General features: G+C 36.5%; 1 protein-coding gene across 7 annotated transcripts in view; it reads left to right on the top strand.

Annotated features, from left to right (window-relative positions):
- sox5 (SRY-box transcription factor 5) overlaps nt 1–12,854 on the top strand; it is a 330,663-nt gene that overhangs the window by 298,441 nt on the left and 19,368 nt on the right. For all 7 annotated transcript variants that reach the window (XM_015352122.2, XM_015352121.2, XM_015352125.2 and 4 more), the window contains one exon: nt 8,391–8,562. In XM_015352122.2, coding sequence (XP_015207608.1) covers nt 8,391–8,562 — 172 coding nt within the window. The remainder of the gene's footprint in view (nt 1–8,390; nt 8,563–12,854) is intronic.

Here is a 12,854-nt window from a genome sequence, read left to right as displayed (position 1 = left end):
TATTTTCTATTTGCTTATTTTCTATTTTGCTCCAAATTTCCATTTAAACCTGACTATTTTCATTCTTCCCTATGAGTGCTTAGTGATGTTAGCATCATCTTTTTTGAACTGTTACTTCTCTGACTTTTGCAAATACAGGTGCAGTAGCTGGTCATGAATCCTTGTTCAGTTGAACAAACTGTGCCAATCCAGTCAAAGCACTGAGAAACAGCATGTGTTCCTACCTGCTATAGAGAAAGAGAGCAAATTGGAAAAATTAGGCTCTGACTTTCAGAAAAAAAAACTGCAACCCCAGCCTGGTTAGAAATGGCCACTCAGCAGCATGAGTCCTAAAATCCTATTTCTTTCTACACGATATAATCAGTGAACTGCAGGCAGCTTTTAAATAAACTTGACTTGAATTCTTGCCTTTTTACACCAACTACTGTCAAATCAAGTTGGGAAAAAAATATATAAATATATAGGCTGACATTTATTTGGATTATGAAGCACCTCCAAAAACCTAAGGCATGACAAGGGGGAGAAAAAGAACTGGCATCAGACCAATTGGCTTTTTAAAAAAATAAATAAATAAGGGAAAATAAAAACACATCTCTGTTGTCTTATCCCAGTGATTTCTTGCTGAAACCTCACAGAAAGACAGCAGGATGACTTTAAAGATTAAGAACAATCATTGACCTCGGATCTTGGCCTGAGATCTAAGCCATCGATTTTACTTGGTCTCCTGCCAAGCAAGGTGTCAGAGTTCAGTTTTAATAAACGCAGGAGATGCAGTTCTTACAGTGACAGAGGATGACACATGTTTCTCTTCCTATTACATTACCATATATATGGGGAGGCTGGTGCAGTCATGTGACTGGCCACTCTGTAGATTTGAAGAGATGAGAAATGTAACACCTAGTGGTTGTAGAACTTATAAACATATTTTGATGTAGCGGATGTACTTAGACAAACAGAAATATATACATATAATTAGGTTTTATATAATGTGCACTCCAGAAGTGTCGGGACAACCATGTCAAAACTTGTTTGTGCTTTACCGTCAAGGAATTTGTATTTGTGATCATGATTAATTTAGGTGATTAGTATGATGTAATATGCCTTTTATTTTGAGATTATTTCATGTATTTATGTGATCAGATTAGAATAAAAACTTACTTTGTGTTCAGTCCAGTGATTTCAAGTGTTCATATTTTTTTCATGTGTCCATAAGTTTTGGGACACATTCACTTTCTGTACATTTCAGTCTGTAAAAGTCAGTATTTTGTCACTTTGAATTCTTACCTATTCCTGCAGCGTTCTAACTTCAATTGTTTTTAAGCATATAATGCACTCCAATGAACCCCTTGTTTGGATTGGACATATATTTTTATATATTATCATGCTGCATGGTGAAGAATTTTCTTCAACCTCCAAAGAGTATGGAAGCATTTTCTTCAACCTAAGCAGACAAAATGTTTCTGTGAGCTTCAGAATCCATTCTGCTGCATCCATCATTAGTTACATTATCAATAAAGACCAGCGAGCCGGTTCACAAACTGGCCATGCATACCCAGGCCATGACATTAGATCCTTCATGTGTTGCAGGGGTGTTCTTTGGAGAATCTGCAGAAACTTTCTCTTCACTTTAACCTTTCATCACTTTGTCAAAGGTTTATTTTTTTCTAACTCATTCTGAAAAAAAAATGTTCTCTAGCTCTCCTGGTAGATCTTTGTACTTCTAAGCACATTCTAATCTGTCTTTTCTGTTCTCAGTGCTGATGAGAGTTTAACATCTTGTGCTGTAGGCTTTGAAATTCTGCTGTCTCAGTCTTCTGCAAACTGGACTCTGGTGATTTAATTTCACCAACACTTTTTTTTACATTTACAGCTCTCATAATGCTTGTCATCAGCTGCTGTTGATTCAGTGTTTTTCTTGCTTAATCTTCTCGTGGCTGATTCGTTAGCATACCTGGATTTATTATTTAGATTTGGGAATTTGGTATGACCAATTTCTGTGCTATGGTTTGAAACTGATTTCTTATTTTCTTTAAGCTTTTAAATTTAGTCTATTTTTCTTTAACAAATTGTTAAATGTCTTTGACAATTTAACTTTTGACTTCAGAGTCCGAGGACTGAAATCAAGTTTAAGGAAGTTTGACACAATGATCGCAGCCCTTTTATGATTATCTAATTTACACACAACAAATACTTGCTCAACAAGAAACACTTGCCAGTCACTTGTCCCAATACTTCTGCATCAAAATAAGGAGGTTCAGCAGTATCAGTTTGTTAATTGACTTATGAAGCTAGAACTAAGTTAGTTTTGTTAAAAATACTTCTTAGTAGTTTTACTAAACAAAATGTGCTTTTAAATGAAAAATATTATTAGTTTTGCCATTCATAGCAAGCACACAGTTTAGACTTCACTGTCCCAATACTTGTCACTTTATCATAAAAGATCTGATGTCTCTCTTATTTTCCCAAGCACATATTTGAAGAAAAAAGAATGAGGCAGTATCTCAGACCTTCGGTTTTTCTATTGAATCTTTTCATCTGCTTCCTTTGCTGACTTAGTCTTTTTGTAATCTAAACCTGAAATCAGCTAGCATGTATTTTTAAAGCAAAGAGTTCCTGAGGAAATCCCAGCTGGGATTCCACACCTCATTTATAGAGAAATCTCACTGGTTCCCACAGCTGTTTGGATTGAGGCACAAGGTGGTAAAGTGATTTGCCCTCAAGGTTGCAAAGTAAAATCAGGTGCTGTGCTGGGATTTGAAACAAGGATGCCCTGGCTTTTAGAAACATGCAACAAGGCAGAATAAAAAGCAAGTCAATGTATTACAATCTTGGAGCCCCACTTACTGCACAAGGCATAAATGCATACAAGATTAACTGGTTTTAAAAGCTTTGTATACATGCTGTCTAAGCTCTTGCATGACTCTGAAAGATGCCCTTATTGATCGTGTTTGCACTGTCGCAGGGTAGTATATGTGGCAGCTGAGAATGCAAGGTATAAATCTTATGGAGGTGACCGATTGGTGACCTGCGACCTGCCTACACCCACATGAAATGAGTCAGGGTCATATTGATAAACTCTGGCTCTACCATAAAGCAGAATGAAGGCCTGCTTCTTTTGGAGTGCCTCTGTATTGCTTTCTGGATTCACAGATAGCAGTGGTCCAAATGAATAACAGCTTTGCACACTGTTTCGTGGTAATTGAAAAGTCAGCTCTCGGATAAGATACTGGGCAGATGCTGTATATTTGTGGATGTCTTCTTACAAACCATGGATTGCATTCTACCCTCATTATAAGGTTGTCTTTTTTAACACTATTCTGATAAAAGGCCTTCTTTCATATTAATTTTTGCTGCATCAAACTCATTATGTTGCATCCTTTTATAGACAAGATGGAAGCCCCATTACCTCTTGTAGTTGAACATTAAGATGTTCTTTAGATTTTTGTTGTCTTGCTTCAGTTTGTAAATGGTTATGTTCCAGTTACTGTACATGTCATGCAAGTATAGATATTGAGTTTTTTTCACCACGAGCTATGGAGATTCGCAACTCAATAAATTGAATAGAAAAGTGCTTCTTCAGCCTTCATTCTGTTTGAAATGTAAAAGGTTTTCACCTGGTGTGGTAAAAGTGGAAAAGAAATCCGTGCTTCCTGTTCAGATCCAGCTATGTTTTTCCCTACCATGAAAAAACGAATTGTGTGGAACAATTCTGTACTTTTACTGCTCTATACTTTGAAAGCAACAGAGTAGGAATGCAGTAATGTTCATTGTAAATACTTGATCTGTCTGTTTTAGTGGAGAGAACATCAAATAATTAGATTAAAAACAGACTTAATCCCTTCCAATGCACTTGGTAGATTGGTAGATTTTGCATGAGTATTTTATTCAACACAATCCAAATTGGAAAAGGGTACAACCTGTAAAAATGTGCCACGTATCTTTATCTGTTACTCAGGGCACTTGTATTGTGAATGAAAGGTTGTAATTGTTGGTCACTCAGCATTATATCTCCCCTAAATTTGAACATGAAATAAACTTTTATTCTAGACACTTTTCTAAGATGTTGTCACCGCTATACAGTATTTTTTTTCCAGTGTGATGAGTCTAAGTGTAGCTATTCAGTGAGAGCGCATTTTATAGCAGAATTCCCAGAGCTGATTTATCAAGCCAAATTTATTCTTCAGGTTTTTTTCATGCTTTTTACTAAAAATATAAATTATTTCCACTGTAAGATATACAAGAAAATTAAAATGAGCCACACTTATTTAACAGTTCTGGAATGAAGTCATTTTGAAGTAGAAAATAGAAGGAACTGCGATTTGTATTAGTCTTGCAAATTGTCTTATTTCACAATTAATTCTAGTGACAGTGTGATGGCAGATTTCTTTTTTCTAGGTTTAAAAAACTAAGCACTTTTACTCAGAACTCACCTGGAAATCATTTTTAAAACTCTATGCAAGAGGCGCATCATGTCCAATTACAGAGGGTTATGCTTGGCTGTACTGTATGTGAATAATACAAAATTGAAGCAAGCACAGTGTAGGAGCTGCTTCCTTTCTGCACCACTGTATAAATGTACTGTCCTGAAAGCTAATTAGAAAATTAGTTTACAACAGCTAATTTGGAACAAATCACATGTTTTGGACAGTTTTGTGCACTATTGCTAGTAGGTCACCATCACAGTGCTGACATATTTTAAAATTAGCATATTTTATGCATGATATAATAGGTAAACTACACCTTTTGTGGGTTTTTAATCTCTAGATTCAGCATCTGAAAAGTATATTAATGTGAATCCAGGAAGGGGTGTATTTCTGTATTTCACCATTGAAATGAAGAATCTAGGTTGTCATATAGTAAATTGAATGAGCAGCCTAGATATGCACAGTTGACCATGATATTCTTACTTTCTAGCCCATTATTATGACATCAAGTAATGTTTAGCTAATGTGCTAGATCTCCTGTTGATGTTCATTATTATGTTTTGAATCAATGGGCTTACGGTATTTATTTGTGACTTGGTGCAGTACTGTAAGGTCAGCTTTACCTGTATTCATTCTTTTGAAGTTCCAAAACGCACCTAAAGATTTCTTTTCTTTTACGTTTTAATACATTTACAAAAAGTGCATGAATCACACCTTACACATTTTTTTTCTGGAGGTCTTATAGGAGAAGTTTTCTACCTGCTGTTTTTCTGATCGCAGACTGAAGGCATTTGGCTTAGAATGTAATTACGCCGTTCCAAGTGAAACATGCATTTCACACAAAGCTTAGCCAATCACAGTAATTCCTTGTCAGTGGCATTATTCATATTGGCCAACATCCCACTCAAGGATTTTCTTCTTAGAAATTTCAAGAGCAATGGGATGAGGCATTATCTGTAATAAATATTCAGGCTTCCTTAACTATTCAGAAGCAAATCAAAACAATTTGGGGTCAGAATTCAGTGTCTCAAACCCTCTATTTCTTGTTACATTCCATTAACATATTCCATTGTTTCAATCTTAATGATACCAATCCCGTTAAACCCCTATCATGAAATTATAGGCTAAGGTCTTAATCAAGCAATTCATTTTAAAAGCACAAATAAATTGTGAAGAGATAATAGGTATCAGGGAGATGGGTATCCTCTTTCGACCTAGGAAGTTGAAATCTTACTGATTTGTTTATGTACTTGCTTAAAACTTATTATTATAATCATCACCATTATTACATCAAAAACATTTTTTTGAAGATTGAAGAAAGTATCTTTGTGAAGTACACCATATAACAGGAATTACACATTACACGTTAATGGACACATTATTACAATCTTAGACATTTTATATCATTCTGCTCTTTTCACTTACTGGTTTTCCTTCATTGTGCAGAAACACAATTCAGTTACAATTGAATTTGATTGGTACAGTCAATGAGCTTCTCTAATACTTCATATTGACATATTGACAGGCATGGGCTCCAGAGACAAATGGAATACAATCCCATAAGACAGCGTCTGGAAGTAGATGCAACAGATTTTTTGTTGACCCTACCTGTTGGCAATAATTGTTTATCAATTAATTAACCGCTCGTGTCCGTTCAATCACATGCCTGTGCAAAACAGACAAAATATTTAGTTATTTACCTTAGTCTTATCTTATCTCTTATCTTAAAACAGACAAAAGATTTAGTTACTTTCCTTAGAATAACTTTAGTCTAGTTATAAGTTCTAATTTTCTTTTGGTGCCCACCATAGCAGTAAACACTGGTGGAGGCCTTAGGTAAATACTGCTCTTAAATTCTTAAAGAAATTGTATCTAAGATGTGTAAGACTTCTGCACAGCAGGGTGTATATATATATATGTGTGTGAAAATGCATTTGCAAGTATTTAATTTGCAAGCAAACAGTCTTTTATGTATGCAACACAAAACGTTTAAAATGCAGATCTGGTTCTCCCAGACAGTAGCACTTTTCAAGATGACAAAAGAACATTAAGGAAAGTCTTCAAGTATGTTACTATGATCAATGTATTCTTGTTTTAGGGCACATTGTAAGTCAGTATTCTCAAGCACTTCTTGTTGTTTGCAACTGTGTGTTTCTGAGATAATTAAGAATGAACTATATTACTTTTCATATAATTACAAGCCAGGGAAGGAGCCCTCTCCCACATATTTCCATTGGCTCCTTAAATGAATGTCTTACTTTGACTTCAAATAACATGCTGACATACTGTAAGCAGTGTAGGGGAAACCTTTTTTTTCATGGTAAGTGGCAGGGCAGTTTAAGATCCCCCCCACCCAGGCCTGTGTCCACAAACAGAATGCCACAGAAGATCTAACAATCTTTCAGCTGAACCTTTGCTGTAGACTAATTGTGTTTTCCCTAATCAGAGAGGGAGTGTGTGTGTGGGTGCAGCTGTGGATGAGAATTATCTAATTCAGCCATCCTGTCATGTGAACATCCCCGCTTAATTTAATGCAATTATTTCATCAGCAGGGATAATATCAGCATCGTGATTAATTTCTACAACATGTTTCACAACTGCCTGCACTTCTCCGTGCCATTATTATTTCTTCTGATAACTTTGTAATGTACTCTGCCTGTGAAAAATCTACCAGCTTTTTTTTATTTTCCTTTTGTGTGCAAAGCTGCAAACTTCAGAACACATTTTGTTTGCATTTCCTTAGTTCCATTTGCTAATGCCATCAGAAAACCCAGTTACACTCTGCAAAATACAGAAATGCCATCGACACCTAATCACAAGTTAATGCTGGTAAGGGCGAAATGTTTATCACTCACATATTCAAGGCCACCTTGTTTTAAATTCCTATTTTTAGCTAAGATAAATAAGCTAATATAAGCTAAGATAATAAGCTGTTCTTTATTCTTCAATTTGTTTCTTTTATTCTAACACCCCTAAAGAGTCCTGCAGGAGGCAAACAAAATTCAATGGTTTCGGCTTGAGTGCTGCACATGATCAAATGTGCTGAACCAATCTGGAAGGATAGAAGAGATGTCCTCCTTAATCATGGTAAAGCTATGCAGTTCCTGAATACGAGGAAGGCTTTTGTGGAAAAAAATCTCCAATATGATAGGCAGAACCAGCTTGAAAAAAAGTATAACACACATGTTTTTGCTTTCCTCAGTTTCTTCAAGTGGGGGTATAATACTGTTTTGTGTTGCATCAGTTATGCTAAATGCAATGATGGTATGCTTTCAAAAAGCAACAAACCTTAATATAATCAAAAATCCAAATGTTTTTTAAAGTTATCTATAGCCACGATCCGCCTCTTGAATGGAATACAATGTCTGTGGCTTTGTACCGAAATGTTCTTTGGCAGAGTGGAATTGCTAATTCTCGCTGAGGGTGGAGGTGAATGGTAAAGACAGGGGGCCCTGCTGTTGCGCTGGCTCTCTTCCTTCCTTCATCTATAATAAGACATACCTTCCACCCACCTTAACAACATAATCAATGAGCACTGCGTATAATAAAAGTGTTTTACAGATGGATCTTAACAATGAAAGCTTTATTTTGTGTGTGTTCTATGTTTTGCATTAATAAAATACAATAGGGATGCATGCTTTGTACATTCTTTCGTTCATCTTGCTATGAGTCTCTAAATACATCATATACTGTATTATACACAGACCAAGCTACACTAGATTTCCAGAGAAAAAAGTCTGTTTTGCCACTTTAGGGATGCCCTTTCAATGGGAGCCTTGAGAAACTGTTTGATGAGATTCTTTGATGAATCAGCTAATTAACTAGTGAGGGCGAGCAGAGTCAGATTAATGGACTCTCTTCCATTTGTCCCCTTTCTTGCCTCCTCCTCTCCGTTCGTTCAAGAAGTTCCTTCATCTGCAGGAGGTTTCTTTTGTACTTCATCCCGTACTCGTTGTCTGTTTCTAGGACGAAGGTGCGCAGCCACTGAACCTGTCGTCCAAGCCGAAGACGTCGGACAGCAAGTCACCGATGTCCCCAGCGTCTCCGCAGGGCCCCACCCTGAAGATGAATGCCAGCTCCATGAAACACAGCATCCCATCCACCATGGCCGGGCCCCCTAACAGAGTCAGCTCTATAGGTACTTTCCTCTCTTTAAATTTCCTGCTGCGGGCTGTAATGAATTTGAATACATCACCTTCAAGTGTACTGGCCAATACAGTACATACTGTATACCTCTCAGCGTGCTTATGCACAGATGAAACCATATTACCTTTATTATAATAATAAACTTTATTTTATATAGCGCCTTTAAAGGTGGCTTCTCAAAGTGCTTATTATTACTGATAGTTGTTGTATTTACAGTAGAAGAGTAGTTCTAGCAGCATTACAATAATGCTAAAAATGTGACTATAAAAATAAAATGCAGATCAAAAGATATCTAGATAGAATTCTTGATACAGCAAGGGACATTTGAAAGGGTTCAGATGTGTTCTTACGATGCACGGCACAGTTTGTAATTCTTTAGCTCGGACTGAAAAAGTTGCCATTTTCCATCTTCTTTTATCAGGGGGCTCCTAAATCATTGTAAGAGCCACATCCCTGAGGCGTAGGGTTAAAGGTGGGATTATTTCCAAGATGGGACACTAGACCATCGCAGAACATACATACACTAGAGACACCAATCGACTTAGTCAGCATGCCTTTGGGATTTTGGGAGAAAACAGCAGCACCCAGAAAAAATCCCATGAGGTCACAAGGCAACCATGCAAACTCCACACAGATGGTTCCTTGGTCCCAGGACACAAAAGCAGTAAGGAACAAGCAGTAACCACCAGACTACCATGCTGCCCTGTTTATGATTTAGTATACTTACTGTAGGTCAATTGCTAACATGTCTGCACATGGACGATACATATCATGGACACAACATTGATATTTAAAGGTAATTTTCCTTTTAATTGCTTATTTTCACTTCCTGCTGGAGGCCTTCTGTATTTTATACATCTTTTTAGGTTGTGTAACCTTTCCTTTGTTTTGGGTTGCAAAATAAAGTCATACACTAAAATGAACAAAACAAAATTGTACAATAGCTACCAGTAATAACAAGTAAATAATTATACTTCAGTACTTTCTCAGAGTTTTGCTAAATTTTTGTTATTGGCTATTCATAGATCCTTTTTTTTTCCTTTTTTAATTTCTATCACTAAAAACAATCTATTGACCTCAATTTAATTTTCAAAAATAAGCATTTTACTCTACTACCAGATTCTAGATGATATGCAGCAGTAAACAGAGGTTTCTTCCTTAAGAGGATAGTGAGTGTGATTTTATCAGAGCAATTTCTAAAGAGCAGGAAAGTAATGTCACTCATGTTCCAGGGACTGGTTGGACAGCAAGTCCTGCTATCAAAAAATGTTACAAAATCAAGCAAGTCAAACAAAACACTTCATGCTGAAGGAAAAAATCAGTTGATACAAACAAACAAAAATCAATAAGACAAAACCCAAGAACTGTTATAACATTAAAGGTATTGAACTACATTTTTACAACATTTTTAATGAAACAATATTATTTTTAAAAGTATGATGATAATAATAATAATAACCGTTCAGAAACAGGCTGCTTTAAAACACTTCAGTTTGTATTTAAAGGCAGTGTCGTGAAAGGATAAACAATCCTTATTGCCAGTGTGCAAGTGGATAAATCAATAAGTTGGGTGTTCAACAAGTTATATTACAGTGCTGGCAGTGATTTTAGTCTCACCGTTGAAAAGGCTAGTGGGGACGACAGAAGCTTTCATTAGTGTGTGTCTGACACCCAGATTGCGATTAGGGCACAATCTGGACATGAGCCTGTGACATGGCAGAAAAGGCTGTCCATCACAATAGCTGGTATTGCAAATGCTCCTTCATTAGATACGAATTGCTATGGCAACCAGTTAGCTGATTGTTTCTCTTGCTCACACTAAAGAAAACATTGGCCTTGTCTGTAAAAAGATTCTAATATACATAGATTTTTTGCTTTTATACATTTAGAAGTACCCTTGTAGGTGAAATTGAAGGGTTTTTCATGCTTTAATTGAATATGTGAAAGAAAAAGATACAGCTGATTGAATAAAGAACTAAGATGACTTTTTATATTGGAAAACAACAGATCAAAAACTTTGGAGCCTTCTGTGAATTAAGACCCATGCAGAATATGCTCTTTATGAAATGCAGTGAGGAAGTGCTTCATGCAGTCTATTGGCAACTTGGAGTTAAGAATGAAGACAAAGCTTTTGCATTACAAGCAGGATGTGTCATCTGATGTGATTAGACAAGGCTCTTAAAGAACTGTACTTTCATGTTCAAGACAAAGAAAAAGCATTAATAACAACCCCCCTCCTTTCTGAACACAGCAGTTAGCCATTTCAGACTTCCTTTCTTTAATCTCAGTGTTTTTCAACAAATCATAGGATTTAATAGTACGTTTTGCCAGATTAGTGGATTTATAGCCCAGATGTTTTTTGTTCTGAAAAATGGATTAGGGTGTAAAGTTTGTTGGAATCCAGTGGAACATGTTGAGGCAAGCCGTTCATTTTGTATGCAATTAGTATCTGCCTTCTGTCCCACAATCTTTCCATCTGTTCACCAATATTTATCGGGTCAGATTAAGATTCATAACTCCACTAGAAGTTACGGCATCGTTGCAAGCATCAGCATTCTTGTCTGTAGTCTTCTGGGGGTACTAATTGATTGATTGATTTGTTATTTATCTAAGCAGTTCACTATATGTCTAGGACCTTATACAGTACATACAAATGGCACAGGAGTGATCAGCATGTATATTTAAAGATGTGAAATATCTAAACTGAAATCAGGCTTACTTCTTAAACGCGAAGACTGCTATTCCCTTTTCCACTTGAACATTTTCCCTGCGCGTACCGTCCCTTGTATAGGATTGCTCATCTCTTAGAGAAGATGCTTGAAATTTTTAAGGTGTAGCAAAGAAATGCGAAGGGATGGTGATCATATTAAGGCAAAGAAATATCAGGGAAAAGATCAGAAACAATTTAAACAGCAAATGTCTGACACGCTGCTGTCTGAGGCTCTGTTTCTGGAATGAATTGACTACAAATCAGCTACTGTGCACAATACAGCATCTCCAGATCATTTTGATTCTTTCATCTCCCTTTTGTCCCGTTCCACTCTGGGAAGTTGCACTTCTTGACTTGCTCTTTAATCATGTTTCAATATTTGGGACAGTCCTCTCGTGACTGTGTCTCTTGCATCTTCTCATTCTGTTTTGCTCTTTTATGAAACCGTTCTGCAGGTGAGAGCAGTGTCTGTCTCGGTCCTGGGGTGTCCATATATAAAACCATTCCCATGTTTATTTCATATTTGCATCCTTTTGGCGACACCGGAATGCTGCTCAAGTTTATTGTCTTCCCTTTCAGGTACCTGGTAGCGCCCTAACGGGACAATCAATCAAAAATGTATTTGACTTGATATTTCAGGAATTGTACCTCCATTGCACATAAAGAAACCTATCTCAAAATGAAATCCGTGTTCAAAAGAGAAATGTAAGCTTTATCAGATATGCTCATTATGACTTTTTGAAGAGTTTACTCCTATGTCATTACAAATCTGAAAGCTTAATCTGGCCTGAGATGGCATTTACTAGTAGATTACAACAGATTAAGAGCCATAAGCTTCCCAAAGTCTTTGTTAGATTTAACCCGAGATAGGAAGAATGATAGCATGGCTCCCGCTTTTTACACCAGATGTAGGGGACATTAATATTTTTAAGCTGCTAGTAAAATAATAATAATAAAAATAATAAGGAAGAGAATTATTTTTTCTATTTGCCAGATGTTTCTGCCTGTAAATTAGCAAAGCTAACCAGTTTTCATAGGTGTAATCTGAGTAATGCAAAGCAGAATACTATTTATTGCACTGCAATTTGCCTTGCTATTAGGAAAAAATAACGTAAGCATTTCTGAAAAGCCACATAATTCCCTTTTGTAACTGATGCTGAACAAAATGCTGAAATTTTAATTTGGTGGTATACAGATATTTTTGTACATTGATGCAAAATTGCACCTTGTATCAGTTTAAACCATGGCTTCTGTTTGTCTTGTGGCCCAAGCAGGTGTGTGCTTACTTCTCTCAAAACTGAAACGAATACGATATCCGAGATAAAGCTTTGTCTAGCACCAGTCCAAAATGATGCATTTTTTTTCCAGAAATCTTACTTACAAAGATGTAGTTTGCTCATATCCTTCTTTAAAACACTAGTTTTGGTAGCTTACTGAAGATGCAGCATAATCCAATATATGGGTGGTAATTTGCTGTTACCACCCATATGCAGCCACACCTGAAGAAAGCAGCTTGGGCCCTGTAGCTGCAGAAGGCTGAAGGAATTAGACAGGACCACATGTCTAAGTGGACA

Source organism: Lepisosteus oculatus, chromosome 7 (assembly GCF_040954835.1).
Source record: "Lepisosteus oculatus isolate fLepOcu1 chromosome 7, fLepOcu1.hap2, whole genome shotgun sequence".
Taxonomy (NCBI): Eukaryota; Metazoa; Chordata; class Actinopteri; order Semionotiformes; family Lepisosteidae; genus Lepisosteus; species Lepisosteus oculatus.
Note: the sequence above shows the minus strand (reverse complement) of the source record. Positions and strands in the feature narration are given on the sequence as shown.